Raw genomic sequence first — 14,411 nt, 5'->3', positions numbered from 1 at the left:
GTCTGTGCGAGGGTCAGATCTTGGAATTACAGTGGGCTGGAATTTTTTTGTTTTGTTTTGTTTTTCAAGACAGGGTTTCTGTTACTTTGGAGCATGTCCTCGAACTCGCTTGTAAAACAGGCTGGCCTTACAGAGATCCACGTGCTCTGCCTCCCAAGTACTGGGATTAAAGGTGTGCACCACCACCAGCAGGTTTAGAGTTACACGAGGTTTTTGTTTGTTTGTTGGGGGGTGGGGTGGGGGGGGTTGCTGAAGCTACCAAGCCTGTCCTGGAACTAGCTCTTGTAGACCAGGCTGGCCTTGAACTCAGATCTTCCTGCCTCTGCCTCCTGAGTGCTGGGATTAAAGGTGTGTGCCACCACCACCCAGCAGGATGGAGTTAGTTTTAAACTGCCAAGTGGGTGCTGGAAATTGAGCCCAGGTTCATTGGAAGAGCAATCAGTGCTCTTAACTGCTGAATCTCTCTAACCACCTAAAAATGTTTGTTTTTAATGTTTTAATCATAATGGCTCATAAACTAATAAAGGCAATAAGATATATCTCAATATACTGATGATGAATAGAAATGACCCACATATACTTTAGTAATATCTGAACCAGGAGATCACCAGGAGGCCTAAGTTTTACCCCAGTCATCACAGAATACATGGTCATCAGCAATTGAAAGGCACAGCAGACAGGCTCAGAAGTGGGAGGTCATCCTCAGTCAGAGTCAGTCTTGATGTCAGCTTGGTTTACCTGAGACCTTGTCTCAAAAATAAAAGGGTCTGGGCGGTATTGGCACACAGGCAGATTTCTGGGAGTCTCAGATACTTTATTAATTAAATCACTGCTTGGCCCATTAGCTTCTTATTGGCTAACTTTTATATATTAATTTAACCTATCTCCATTAATCTGTGTATCGCCACATGGTTGTGGCTTACAGGATAAAGTGTCGCCGGGTGGGGCTACATGGCTTCTCTCTAACTCCTCCTTTCTCCCAGCATTTAGTTTAGTTTTCCCCACCTAGCTCTGTTCCCTAAAGCTCGGCTACAGGCCCAAAGCAGTTCCTTTATTAACCAATGATATTCACAGCATACAAAGGGAAATATCTCATCAGAAATCCTGTCTCCAAAAAAAAAAAAAAACAAAAAAAAAACAAAAAACAAAAACAAGACAAAAAGACACACCACTAGCAAAATTAAGCACTTGGGGCTCTTGCAGAGGACCCAGGTTTGGTTCCAAGATCACAATCATCTTTGATTCCAGTCCCCTCTTCCAGCCTTTGTGGTACATGTGGTGCACAGTTGTTAACACAGAAATACATAGGTCTATTAAACTTTTTTAAAAGAATATAAACAGAGAGGAAGGTTGGAGAGATGGTTCAGCAGTTAGCCTAACACGCTGAGTTCGACCCCTGGATCCCATATGGTAAAAGAAAAATACTAACATTTACAAGTTGTCCACACACACACACACACAAACACATACACACACACACAGGAAAATCTCCAAACTCAAGGCCAACCTGGTCTACATGAGTTCCAGAACAGCAAAGCTACACAGTGAGACCCTATCTCATGCATGTAGAACTACAGTAGAAGTTTACCAATGCCCAAATCCTGAGCTCTGTGGAAGTCTTGACTTTACCCTCAAAGCATTATCAGTGCCCAGGGACTTCAACTAGAAACGACAAAGGTCCAGCCACTATACTTACAGCTTGTGAGGAAACGTCCTATCTTTACTGGGGTGAATATTTCACTGGACCATTTGTCCCTTTATACAACAGATTTCAGTGCAAAATCAAAAAATGCACAGATCCAGCCAAACTATGTTCAACACAGTACAAGGCTGGCTGACTGATTAGAACATGTGTGACAGTAAAGATCCAGAACCAAATTATCTTGGGCTGTCTTTGGGCCCTGAAATAGCCGTTTATTATTTTTGACACCTGTGTTTCACCTCTAAGGTCTTCATGGCTAAAAGCCTTTCTGGAATGTTCTAACAGATCCCACCTTTTTGCTGTTGTGGGTTTGATTTTTTCTCTGTGTAGCCCTGGATGTCCCTGACCAGGCTGGCCTTGAACTCATCACCTACCTGTGCCTCCCAGTTCTGGGATTAAAGCAAAACACTAACACCCAGCACTGTTGTTTGTTTTCCAAAACAGGGTCTCTCTGTAGTCCTGGCTGTTCTAAAACTAGCTCTGTAGAACTCAGAAATCCACCTGCCTCTGCCTCCTGAGTGCTGGGATTATAAAGTGTGTGCCACTGTAAGTATAGCCATCAGATAACAAGCAATAGATAGCAGAGACTCCCCTCCCCACCACGCCCCCGTGCTGTAATCACCTGACGTTTCCTGACATGGAATACTTTTTTTGTATACTGTGAAGATGTGTTGCTCTGATCTGAAAAAAGAGCTAAGGGCCAATAAAGAGGAAGAAGTTAGGTGGGGTGAAGAAGGATGGAGTCTAGAGGAGACTGGAAGAGATGATCATGCCCATGCTGAAAATGGGTACCACCCCATGGTAGAGCACAGATAAGAAAAACGTGTTAACTCGAAAGATGTAGTTATAGTAACAAACCTAAGCTATGGCCAACCATTTAGAATTAATAAGTCTCTGTGATTATTGGGGAGCTGGCTGGTGGGACAGAAACATCAGCCACAGTTTCCACACATATCAGAAAACTGCCTTTATTACTTTATTCTGTTACAACAAAATTTTCACGCAACTGATGCCACAATGGGAACATGGTATTTAGGGAAATTTAAATCTGTATTCCCAAGCCATGGTTACTCCTACTTGGTAACAGGATGAAAGCTTTTATTTCCTTTAAAGAAAGAGCTGTGTTTCTGCACCAGCACACTTTAAGAACTGGTAAACCAATCTCTTCATTCTGCCCACGGTTTAGATGAACTGGGGCTGAAGTTCAGTGGGAGGACACTTGCCTAGAATGCACAAGGTTCAACATAAACAGACTTAGATACTCAACTGCTACAAAGTGTCTCTATTTGGGGCTGAAGAGATGGCTCAAAGGTTAAGGGTACTTGCTACTCTTACAAAGGACCTGGATTCAGTTCCTAGAAATCAAATGGTGGCTTACAAATACCTGTTACTACAGTTCCAAAGAATTCCGTGTCCTCTTCCGACTTCCATAGGTTAACAAGTACTCAAACACATGAAAATAAATTTTAATGATTTTTTTTTAAGTGTCACCTAAATGAGGGTCATTTCCTAGTTTTAAAATATTAGGTCAATTCAACAGGAAGATAAGAAATCCTAATGTGTCTTACACAAGAACTAAGAAAATTCAACCAAAAAGAGAGAGACAGAGACAGAGAGACAGAAAAGCAAAAGCAGAGCAGTGGTGGCACACCTTTAATCCCAGCATTCGGGAAGCAGAGGCAGAGGCAGGCAGATCTCTGTGAGTTCAAGGCCAGCCTAGTCTACAAGAGCTAGTTCCAGAACGGGCTTCAAAGCTACAGAAAAACTGTCTTGAACCAAAAAGATAACAACAAATTTATATTTATATAAAAAGCAACAGAACAAAACTCCATACATAAAGAAACACATCAAGAGCACTTCACCAATAATCAGTGATCCTGTGGACACAAGTGGCAGTGTCGCCCCAGTCGGCAGCACGAAGCCCAAAGGCAGTCTGCTGCTTATCCTCCTTTAGTGTCATGAAGTAGGTCCTACCAGCTGCTCCTGTTTCATAAAGACTTGTCCTAAGGCCTCACAACGGAAATTAACTAAAAAGATGCCTTTTCTACCTGCCATCTTACAGATACTGACGACTTTGATCTCAGCATTCATTAGGCAGACAGATCTCCAAGTTCCATGCCGGCCAGAGCTACACAGCGTCTCAAAACAAACAAAATAGCAAATACTGTCTACCACATGCACATGATATTTTTATGATTTATTTATTTTTATGTTCATCAGTGTTTTTGTCCAATGCATGTCTGTGTGAGGATGTCAGATCCCCTGGAACTGAAGCTACAGGCAGTTGTGATGTCACATGAGCGCTGGGACTTAAACCCACATCCTTTGGAAGAACAGCAGTGCTCCCAAACCCGAACCATCTTCCCAGCCCCTACATGCACATCTTAAAGCCCCGTCTTTAGGAAAATTACCAGACCTATTATGTACACAACAAAAAGCTGTGGTAGAGGCCTGGCACAGCGGCACACCACCAAAACGCCAGCAAGCACTAAAGTGACAGAAGAGGGGGCTGGATGAAAGCTCAAGGCTTGTGGGGTCTACATGAAGTCCCAGGGCTAGCCTGGTCTACATTAAGCTCCAGATCAGCCAGGACTAACAGAACAAGTCCCTGGGTTACAGGGAAGAAGGAAATGGGAGAGGAAAACAGAGGAAGGGGAGGCAAAGCAGAGATTAGGACAGAGATTAACTAATTTGCCAAAGAATAAAAAATGCTCTTAAGAGGTCTGGAAAGATGGCTCCCTGGTTAAGAGTATGTGCTACTCCTGAGAGGACCAGAGCTGGACTCTCAGTACCATGTCAGAAAGGCTCTTAACTGCCAGTACTCCACTCCAGATCTAACTCTGCCTGAGAGCACCTCTGTACTCATGTGCACATACACACAGAAACACAATTAAAATAATAAAACCAAGTTTAAAAATTCTGCTTACGTGTTTTGCCTGCATGTACATTTGTGCATCACGTGTCTTGCACTCTTGAAAGTCAAAAGACAGCACTGGATCCCTAAGACTAAAGTTAGACAGTTGTGAACTACGGTAAGTGCTGGAAAGGTCCTAATGAAAGAGCAGACAGTGCTCTTAACCACTGAGCCATATCCCACAAATACATTTTTTTAAAAAAAGACTTACTAACTGGAAGATGGTGGCGCACACCTTTAATCCCAAAATTTGGGAGGCAGAAGCAGGCAGATCTCTGAGTTCGAGACCAGCCTGGTCTACAAGAGCTAGTTCCAGGACAGCTAGGACTGTAACACAGAGAAACCCACTCTCAAAAAAGAAAAAAAAACAAACAAACAAAAACAAAAAAGAAAAAAAAATTTCTCAACAGAAGATTTCTAATTTAAGGTCCACCACGACAGCACACTCCTTTAATCATGGCACTGGCAGGATTACATACTACAGTTTTCGAAGAGAAGTTTATGGAAACATTCAAAATCATGATCTCCTAATGATAGAACAATGTAAGGATGAACTAACTTCTCTTTCTGGCTAAGGAAAACACTAGCCTATAAAAATGCTGTTCAAATACCCATGTGATGGCTTTCTTGGGACACACACTGTAGAAGAAAACTGACTTCAACCAGCTGTCTTCTGACCTGCATGGGCACACTGTGGTACACATGCACAAACACAGAATAAACGAAAAGATTTTTAATGTCACCCAGCCAAGACTCAATCCTGGGGGCTGAAGAGGTGGCTCGGTACTTAAGAGCACTGACTGCTTCTTCCAGATGTTCTCAGTTCAATTCCCAAGCACCACATAGTGGCTCGCAACCATCTGTGATTAGCTCTGATGCCTCTTCTGGCCTGCAGGGACACATACAGGCAGAACACTGTATACATAATAAACAAACCTTTAAAAAATTATTTTAAAATTTATTTAAAAAAAATAAACCTAAAAAAAGACTCAATCCCAATCTGAGGTGGGAGACCTCCTACGGCTAGGATTTGTTTTTCAAGACAGGGTTTCTCAGTGTAACAGCCCTGGCTGTCCTGGAACTCACTCTGTAGACAGGCTGGCCTCGAACTCAGAGATACACCTGCCTCTGCCTCCCAAGTGTTGGAATTCAAGATGTGCACACCACCACCTACTGGCCCACCAAATGATTCTTATCAAAGGACTAGAACCACGAGAAAATAAACATGGGAAATACTATGACAAATCTCTTGGTCTTCTTCAGTAAAATGACAGCACAGGGAACAAACTATTAAAGGTTTCAAAATTATATTTTCAAACTGATAAGCCCAACAAGATCAGGACCTCAACTACAGACCTCAAGGCCAGATAGCCTAGGCTACATCCCACCTACCCTGCAAAAAAACATTATAAAGGCATTTTAGGAATCAGAAAACACCAACACACAATCTGTGATGGGAAGTTCCATGCTGGCTGTACTAAAGGCTAAATCTGGGCTGTACCCCCAGAAAGAAATGGTTCTTCAGCCAGGTGGTTGTGCAGGCTCGGTAGGTAAACCACAGTGTCCCCGACTTGGGTGAGAGTAGACAGGAATCAGTGCCGCAGCACAGGCTATCCAGCCACAGAAGTGGATACCAGCACCTCAAGTGGGGTTCAAGCAACTCTTACCAGCAAAAGTCAAAAAAAGCAAACTCCTCTCTGGACTTTACAACGTGGCTTCTCCCCAGTAGGAAGGCAGTGTCAACAATGGGTCTGGGCTGTCCCCCCCCCCAAGCCCATTAACAGGAATAAAACTATGAGACAGTTTTAGACTAGACATTCCCTAGACTTTCAAAAAGAACACCTGCTGCTAGGTTATGGTGGTGCACACCTTTAGTCCCAGCTCTTGGGAGCCAGGTCAGGTGGATCTCTGAGTTCAAGGCCAGCCTGGTCTACACAGAGAAAAAGATGGATGCATACTATAGGACACCTGAAGATAGCTAGGAAGTGGGGGGGGAAGGTAGTTCCCAAGTAATTTTGTGGCTGGCTGGAGTTGTAAATCAAAATCCCAGCCCTTGTCTGGTGGGAAGGAGTGTGATAAAACCCTGCCTGCGGTCTTGGATTCACACCCCAGCACGAACACATCCACAAGCCTTAGAATATCAAACCCAGGAAAACAAATTTGGTCCATTATTTTAGAAAGCTCTTGAAAATATTCACTAATATTCACTTTTTAAAAGTGTATTATATGTGTGTACATATGTGCACACACATGCTTGACGGTGGATGGCAGAGACCCACCTGTGGAAGTAGGTTCTCTCCTTCCTCCATAGGAGTCCCCGGGATTAAATCCTGTTGTCACAATTGCCAGGAAGAGCTTTTAAATGAAAAGCCATCTCAGTCTGAAGCATTTGCTTTTTAAAAATAATCCTAAAAAGACAAATTAAACAACCCAGCAACCCTGTTCTATTCAGCAGCTCTCAATGTGATGGCTAACACCTGGCTAAGCACAAAACAGGAGCTGTGCCTCTGCAGCACCTGCCCAGCACTACTGAGCATTCTGGGTTAAATCCCTATCCCTGAAAATTCCAATTGTTTATGGTTAAGTGCTCACAAGCAACAAATCCCCTGGCTGACTTCTTGATAACGCCTCTAGGACTGTGACTGCTTACAGGTGTGGGACGGCACTCTTCTGGAGTAATCCTGGCCCAGGACTGGGGCTCAGTGACGCAGGACTGCGAGCCGAGGCCAAAAATCAACAGTGAAGATTCAGAGACCGTTTACATCTTCTGTATTCAACAAGCTCAATGTGGGCTAGCAAATCAAATTTTAGTTAAGACAAATTTTTTTATCTTAAATTGTCAAAAGTATTTTTCTGGAACGTTTCTGTTCCACTACCGATAAACAGCACCCCCAAAACTTCCGTTAACTGGATAAAACTCAATTACCCATCACAGAACAGCTCTTGGAGGAAAAAGCGCAGGGGCATCCGAGTTCAAGGCCAACCTGGTCTACACTGTGAGTTCAAGGCTGGTCGGATGAAATGTCAACTTGAAAGCCTGTACCACTACATACAGCAAGTCCAAGCGTGAGCCAACTTCCTAAGGCCGACAAACACTGCCTGGCTAGCATAAGCAAAGATCCTACACTGGCGGTACGTCGCGTTGCGGCGGAAAAAGTGGACAGGAAGAACACAGCAAGGGGCCATCTCTCCACCTAAGGACAAGTGGTCTGAAGACCTGGGCGGAGCAGGAGAGGGGAGACCAATGAGAGCTCGAGTTACAAGTCCGAACGGAGGGCGACGAGAGCGCCCCTCTGAGTGGCTGGAGGCTCACCTGGAGACCCAGCCAGGCCGCGAGCCAGGGACGCCCCCGCCAGTGCCCGCACCGCCCCCGGGACCGTTGTCAGCCAGATCTTCCCCCCGGCCCCACCGCGAGCCTTGGGGGAAATCGCGCCGGTCGCCCCGGGCCACCGTGGTTTCCCCCCCCACCCCCCCGAGAGCTTCCCCGCGGGGCCCGCACGGGAGCAGAGATCCGTCCAGGGACGCGGGTGGGCGGGCGAGCGAGCGCGCGGAGGACGCGGGCGGGCGGTGCTCACCAATTCCTCGTAGCTCCTGTTGTGCTCGTTGCCCTCCCAATCCAACCTCTTCGGCAACAGCTGGAAAGAGATACGAGAGGCGTCCGAGTGACCACCGCGACCGGGAGGCCGGGCGGGACGGGGACGCGGAGACGGGGGACGGGGGACGCGGGGGCGGATGACCGACCTGGTACTGCTCCAGCTCCTGCACCAGCACCTGCGGCAGAGACGCACGGTCAGACCCGGGCGGCTGCGGCTACTGCGCCCGTTTGCCCGCCCGCCCTCCGGTCGGTCCGCCCGCCCGCCGTACTCACCTGCGCCGCTCGGCGACACGGGCCAGCCGAGAGGTAGCGGGCGATGAGGAAGTACAGCTCTGCGGGGAGAAGACAGGGACGGTCAGCGGCGGCCGCGCGGCGCCGGGCGGAGGGGACGCGCGGCCGCGTCTTACCCGACTCGATGAGAGGCACCGGACGTCGGGCCGGCGAAGGCTCCGCCATGGCGGGGCGCGGGACGGACGGGGACGGGCGGGCGGGAGCGAGCGAGCGAGCCGAGTGGAGCGTCTAGGCCGCGCCGAGGCCTAAGCGGACCGGCGGACCGCCCCCACCCCCCACCCCGACACAGCTCCTCAGGCGCGCGCCACCGCCGCCATGCCGTGCGCGCTGCTCGCCGACGCGTCCGCGGCAGGAAGTAGCGCGGGGCCAGGAGTCGGGCCGCGAAGTAGTCCCTCGGCTGGGAGCCGCGCGGCGTGGCGGGACGCGGGCTGGGGCGCCCTGGCTCGGGAGGCGGGCCTTGTGTCCGCGTCCTGCGTGGCTGGAGCGTGAAGCGCGTGGGGGCGGCAGAGCCAACGAGGCCCTGCGTCCTTGGAGTGGGGCGGGGCGCGGCGGGGCGGGGGAGTGCGCGTGGCCCGGATCCCTGCGCGCGGTGAGGCGGCCGCCGGCCTTTGTGCGGCGGAGGCGAGCCGAGCCCGTGCGGGAGGCCGGAGGGGGTGGGACGGGGGCGGAGACGGGGGAGGACGGTCACCTGGGCCCGGCCCTGAGACCCCGCGGCTGGGGAGGAGCCATGCGGGAGGACGGCCGGACCTGCGGAGCGTTAAGAGATGCCGTGTGCGGTGCAGATGACGGAGTCTGCGGGCTGGGGATGACTTGGCCGGTGGGAAGGGGGCTGGGACCGCGGGTGTCGATCCTGATGGGGACCTGAAGTTGGGGGGAGGTGGAAGAGGTCCAGACCATTCCCGTAATTACCACGCCAGGCTACTGACATAACCGGATCTGTTTCACCACGGCCAGTGTGCGCTGACTTGGGCTCTGACGTAGAGGGGTGAACAGAGCTAAACATGGCCATTGTTAAGATTTCTTAGGCAGCAAGCAGAAAAAGACTAGAGCCTGACCCCAGTCGACCGGACGGGTGATTACAAAATAGCGAAGAACGGACGCTCTTCCCACGGGAAAGGCTACGGTGACTCTTAACAGGGGTGTTTGCATCCGTAAAGGGTCTAGGGGTCTCTCCCCAGGCTTAGGATGCAGCTACAGGGTACTAGGGAGGGGCTCTGCTTTCTTTCCTTCCTTCCTCTCTGCGACAACTCGCCAACCGATCAAGGTCATTTGTAGGAATTCTGTCTTGTGACCACTGCCTTCTACCAGGCTTTCTCGTATACTGTGTGTCCTTGTCGCGCCCGGGCAGGATTCACGGCCTGGACCTTGGACTGGCTCCAACTATCAGGTGGTTGATCTTAAGCAAATCACTTAACCCCTGCGTCTCAAATGACCTTACCTATAAATTGCAGCCAACAGTGCACCTACCTCCTAGCGTGAGGATTTAATGAGCTGTTAACGTTTCCAGCATCTGTGTTGACTTTCGTTAATTACATGGAATACTCAAAGTATATATGAATACATAGATGACCCACATCTGTTTAGAGTACTGCTAACTCAACAAACACCAAGTGATAAGATAAAATGCTGGAACAGTAAGCTCCAGTGTCCCCCATCAGAACAGTGTGGTGCTCTTTAGGGGAAATGTGAACTCTAATGATAAAGATTTAGGGCACGGTTTAAAGAGCAACTTGCCTGAGGGAAAGGCAGGAAAGTTTCATTGTTCCGGGGACTTCGTGCATAAGACCCTGAAAGCCAAAGAACTCAGGTTTCTGGCTGAGAACGTTACCCCGCACCCCTGCACCACATAAACCGAACACCAAATGATCACAGCTCAGGCAGATGTGAGAGGTTCAGAAGTTCAAGGACAAGCTTAGCTACACAGCAAATTTGAAGACAGCCCCAGGATACATGAGATCCTTAAAAACGACTTTTGTCCAAGTATCCTGGGTGTCTAGTAGGCAGAACCAGAAAGTTACCACCTGAAATTGGGAGAACTAGAAAGTTCCAATCAAGGAGAGGTGGCAGTTTGAGACCAAGGTGCAGAAAAACATTACTTAGTAAACACAAGGACGATGCCCTGGAGCTGTAACCATAAGAAGGGAGGGGGGTGGGTGCAGCGCCTGAGAATCTGGGGTGGAACCTGGTGGCACCGTTGCCACCACCATTGGTAAGTCATACAAGCCATAGTTAAACTGTTTGAGATAGGGACTAGAGACATGGCTCAATGGTTAAGAGCACTTGTTGCTCTTGTGGAGACCTCGGGTCAGGTTTTGTCCCCACCACCCACATGTGTTCCAAAGTTACACCATCTATTGCTCCAGTTCCAGAGAATCCAATGCCCTCTTCCCACCTTTTCTGATGATTTGCATTGTGCACATGTAGGCAAAACAGTCATTCACATAAACTGAAAAATTGTCAAAGATGCGTAACTCTGGAACACCTTACTTACATTCTGACTTATATTCCTTTGCTTGCTGCTATACGAAGCTCCCAAGTGACAAAGATGAGGTTGAAGGAGACATTCCAGGGACACTTTAAAGTTTGTTTTCTATGTGTATATGTGTGAAGTAAATGCTGGGTGTGTGTGTGTAGAAAACCAAAAGAAGGCATCAGATTCCCGGGAGCTGAAGTTACAGGCAGTTTTGAATCATGCCAAGTGGGCTCTGAACTTGGGCCCTCTGGAAAATCAAGTGTTCTTGACTATTGAGCCATCCCTCCAGCTCCTTTTTTTTTTCTTGTAGTCCAGGCTGGCCTTTAACTCCTAATCCTCCTGCCTCTGCCTCCTTCAGCAAATCCTGCGGGCCTGTGCCACCAGAACTGGCCCTTCCAGTTCCTTTAAATGTTTAGATTGACCACAGAGTTATGTATTTTATTTTGTGACAGTATCATAAAATAAAATGTAGTTCCCAAATGGATACAAGGGTTTTTTTCCCAAAAAATGCTGGTCATTGTCTAGATAATAATTCTAATCTTGGGCAGGCAGCATCATTACCTTGCTGAGATCAGAGATGAGGACCTGAAAGCGGTGATATAACTCAGTGGTAGCACATTTACCCTGTGATTGCTCGCAGCACCTCGTGAAGAAGGAACGAAGGATGGAACAGCCTGGTGGGATTACAGTTTAGACAGCCGCCAGGGTTGGCTCCCCGCTTCCTCATGGGTCCTAGGGATCAAATCAGACCATCAGGCTTAGCAACAAGCAACTTCACCCCTGAACCATACCTCACACGTGCACAGACAGGCACGGACTTCCTAACAGGGCAGAATGCCGTCCCCATTCAACTCAGATCAGAGCCCCTGATGACTCATAGTACGCCTGCAAGGAAGGAGTGCACTATCATCCTGTAGTGCCAGACAGAAATCTCTGAACAAGACGAAAACCATGTGCTTCCACACAAGCGAATACAAGCCATGCTGGAATTACCCCAAACAGAGTACACGAAGAACTGAATTATCAAAAGACGCTTGGCTAGCCCTGGAGAAGTCCCGACAGCAGGTCATGTGTAAGCCCATTCCTTTCCTAGGCAAACCAGCTGCACCAACTTCATAGAGGGGAAGCCAGAGAACTGGAGAACAACCCAAGGGCAGTCATGCCAGTGACTGGCAGGCAGGAAGCAAACAGGTGAGCCAGCACCGCCCTGACACAGTATCTCCCTTTACCACACAGGGAAGCAGGTCTGAAGAGCAAGCTCCATGAAGTTGCTCAGCCAGCACAAGAGATTGGAAAAACCGAGTGATAAAAGCAAGCATGTTGTCAGTTCTCCCGTACTAACAATGTGGAAGCCGAGGCCTAGGGAGTTTAAGAATTTCCCTAAGGGGGGGGCACCTGGAGAGGTGGCTCAGCAGTTAAGAGCTTTAGCTGCTCTTCCACAGGTCCTGAGTTCAATTCCCACGTGGTGGCTCACAACCATCTATAGTGAGATCTGACGCCCTCTTCTGGCCTGCAGGCATACATGCAGACAGAACACTGTATATAATAAATAAACACCTGACAACCTGAGTTCACTTGGACCTGCGCCCTATACACACATACACACACATTTTTAATTTCCCCAGGGCCTAAAAGAGTTAAGCAGTTAGGAATACCTGCTGTGCAACCATGAGGTGTTCTGGATTCAGATTCCAGCACCCACATGACAAGCCAGATGTTATGCCCAAATCACGGAGTACCCAAAAACTAAGAGACCAAGTCCTATATGTAAAAGCAAAGAATCTTTATTCTTATTCAAGTTTGAACTCTCAGTGTGTACTACATATTTGAATGATCAGAGAACCCCGAGCCACTTGCGGTTGGGTTTTTATTGTAGCAAAGGTTGGGATGAGTGATTTCTAAGGTTCAGGACCCCTGATTGGCTGATATTTGTCTAGGGGTGTCCTGGTGAAAAGCAATGGGTGTGTGCTGGCAGGTGATCCTGTCTGCAATGGTCAGAATGCTAGGAATTTCCTTTCTAGGGTTTGTTCCTGGTGCCTGAGTGGTCTCAGTTTGTAGTCTTTCTTGGAACCAGGTACTGAGACCCGGGCTTCTATTGGGCTTGTCGTGGCCGGGTCCTATAGTAGGCATCCCAGCTCCAAAGGATCCAGGGGAATATATAAAGCCAGATACAGTGGCACATGCCTATAATCCCAGAAACCAAGAGGTAGATGGAGAAAACCAGAAATTCAAGGGCATCCTTGGCTACATAGCACGGAATAAATGAGACTTTGTCTCAATTAAAAAACAGTGGAGGAGCTGGGCAGTGGTAGTACACACCCTTAATCCCAGCACTTGGGAGGCAGATCTCTGTGAGTTTGAGGCTAGCTTGGTCTACAGAGTGAGTTCCAGGACAGACTCCAAAGCTCTACAGAGAAAAGAAGAAGAAAAAAAAAACAGTGGAGGTTGTTGGGTTGAGGTAGAGCACACGTTTAATCCCAGCAAGAAGCAGCAGGCACATCTCTGGGTTCAAGGTCAGTCTGATTTCAGGACTGCTAAGGCTGCACAGAGAACCCCTGTCTTAAAATACACAAACACACACACACACACACACACCAAAACAAAAGTGGAGGCAAATCCTTCTGACCACAGAAACCACACATGAGAGGTGTTCAGGAAATGAAGGTTCAGTGTGCCCAGCATGTGTTAATTCAACCTTAAACTTCCTTACCCCTCCAACCCCCCAAAAGACAAAGAAACAGTAGATTAGGGACTGGACTACACGTTGCTGCTACACATTGTAATCTCTCTCTCTCTCTCTCTCTCTCTCTCTCTCTCTCTCTCTCTCACACACACACACACACACACACACACACACACACACACCACTTAACTTGTGACAATCAAAAGTTCCAAAAGAAAGGACTTGGTTCTGTCTAGCATACCTGCATAGCACAAACAAGGCCTGGAATTCCATTCCCAGGACTGGCATAGCTAGGTATGATAACACATTCCTGAACTCCCAGAACTCAGGAAGCGGAGGCAGAAGAATCAGAAGTCCAAAGTCACTCTCAGCAGGTGAAAGTGTTTTCCATGCAAGCCTGAAAACCCAAGTTCAAGCCTCAGATCCAGACCCAATAGTGAAAGAGAATCAACTCCTAAAAGTTGTCCTCTGGCCTCTGCAAATGGACCAGGCATACGCACACCCACATGTGTGCACACTGGCTGATTCAATTTTTAAAACAGAGTTTCTAGCCGGGCAGTGGTGGCGCACGCCTTTAGTCCCAGCACTAGGGAGGCAGAGGCAGGTGGATCTCTGTGAGTTTGAAGCCATATCAGTCTACAGAGTGAGCTCCAGGACAGGCACCAAAGTTATACAGAGAAACCCTGTCTCAAAAAAAAAAAAAAAAAGTTTCTAGCTAGCCTGAACTCCCTCACAGGACTGTCTCAAAACCGT

General features: G+C 48.2%; 1 protein-coding gene across 3 annotated transcripts in view; it reads right to left on the bottom strand.

Annotated features, from left to right (window-relative positions):
• Positions 1-8,804, bottom strand: part of Brwd1 (bromodomain and WD repeat domain containing 1) — an 84,564-nt gene extending 75,760 nt beyond the window's left edge. For all 3 annotated transcript variants that reach the window (XM_087898815.1, XM_087898819.1, XM_087898821.1), the window contains exons 1-4: positions 8,619-8,804; positions 8,485-8,543; positions 8,358-8,387; positions 8,192-8,251 (exon numbers count right to left, since the gene is read on the bottom strand). In XM_087898815.1, coding sequence (XP_087754941.1) covers positions 8,192-8,251; positions 8,358-8,387; positions 8,485-8,543; positions 8,619-8,667 — 198 coding nt within the window. In that variant the 5' untranslated portion in view covers positions 8,668-8,804. The remainder of the gene's footprint in view (positions 1-8,191; positions 8,252-8,357; positions 8,388-8,484; positions 8,544-8,618) is intronic.
• Between the last annotated feature and the right edge of the window lie 5,607 nt (positions 8,805-14,411).

This window comes from Myodes glareolus, chromosome 2 (assembly GCF_982192425.1).
Source record: "Myodes glareolus chromosome 2, mMyoGla1.1, whole genome shotgun sequence".
NCBI lineage: Eukaryota > Metazoa > Chordata > Mammalia > Rodentia > Cricetidae > Myodes > Myodes glareolus.
The sequence above is the reverse complement of the archived record's forward strand: the minus strand, read 5'-3'. Positions and strand labels throughout refer to the sequence as shown.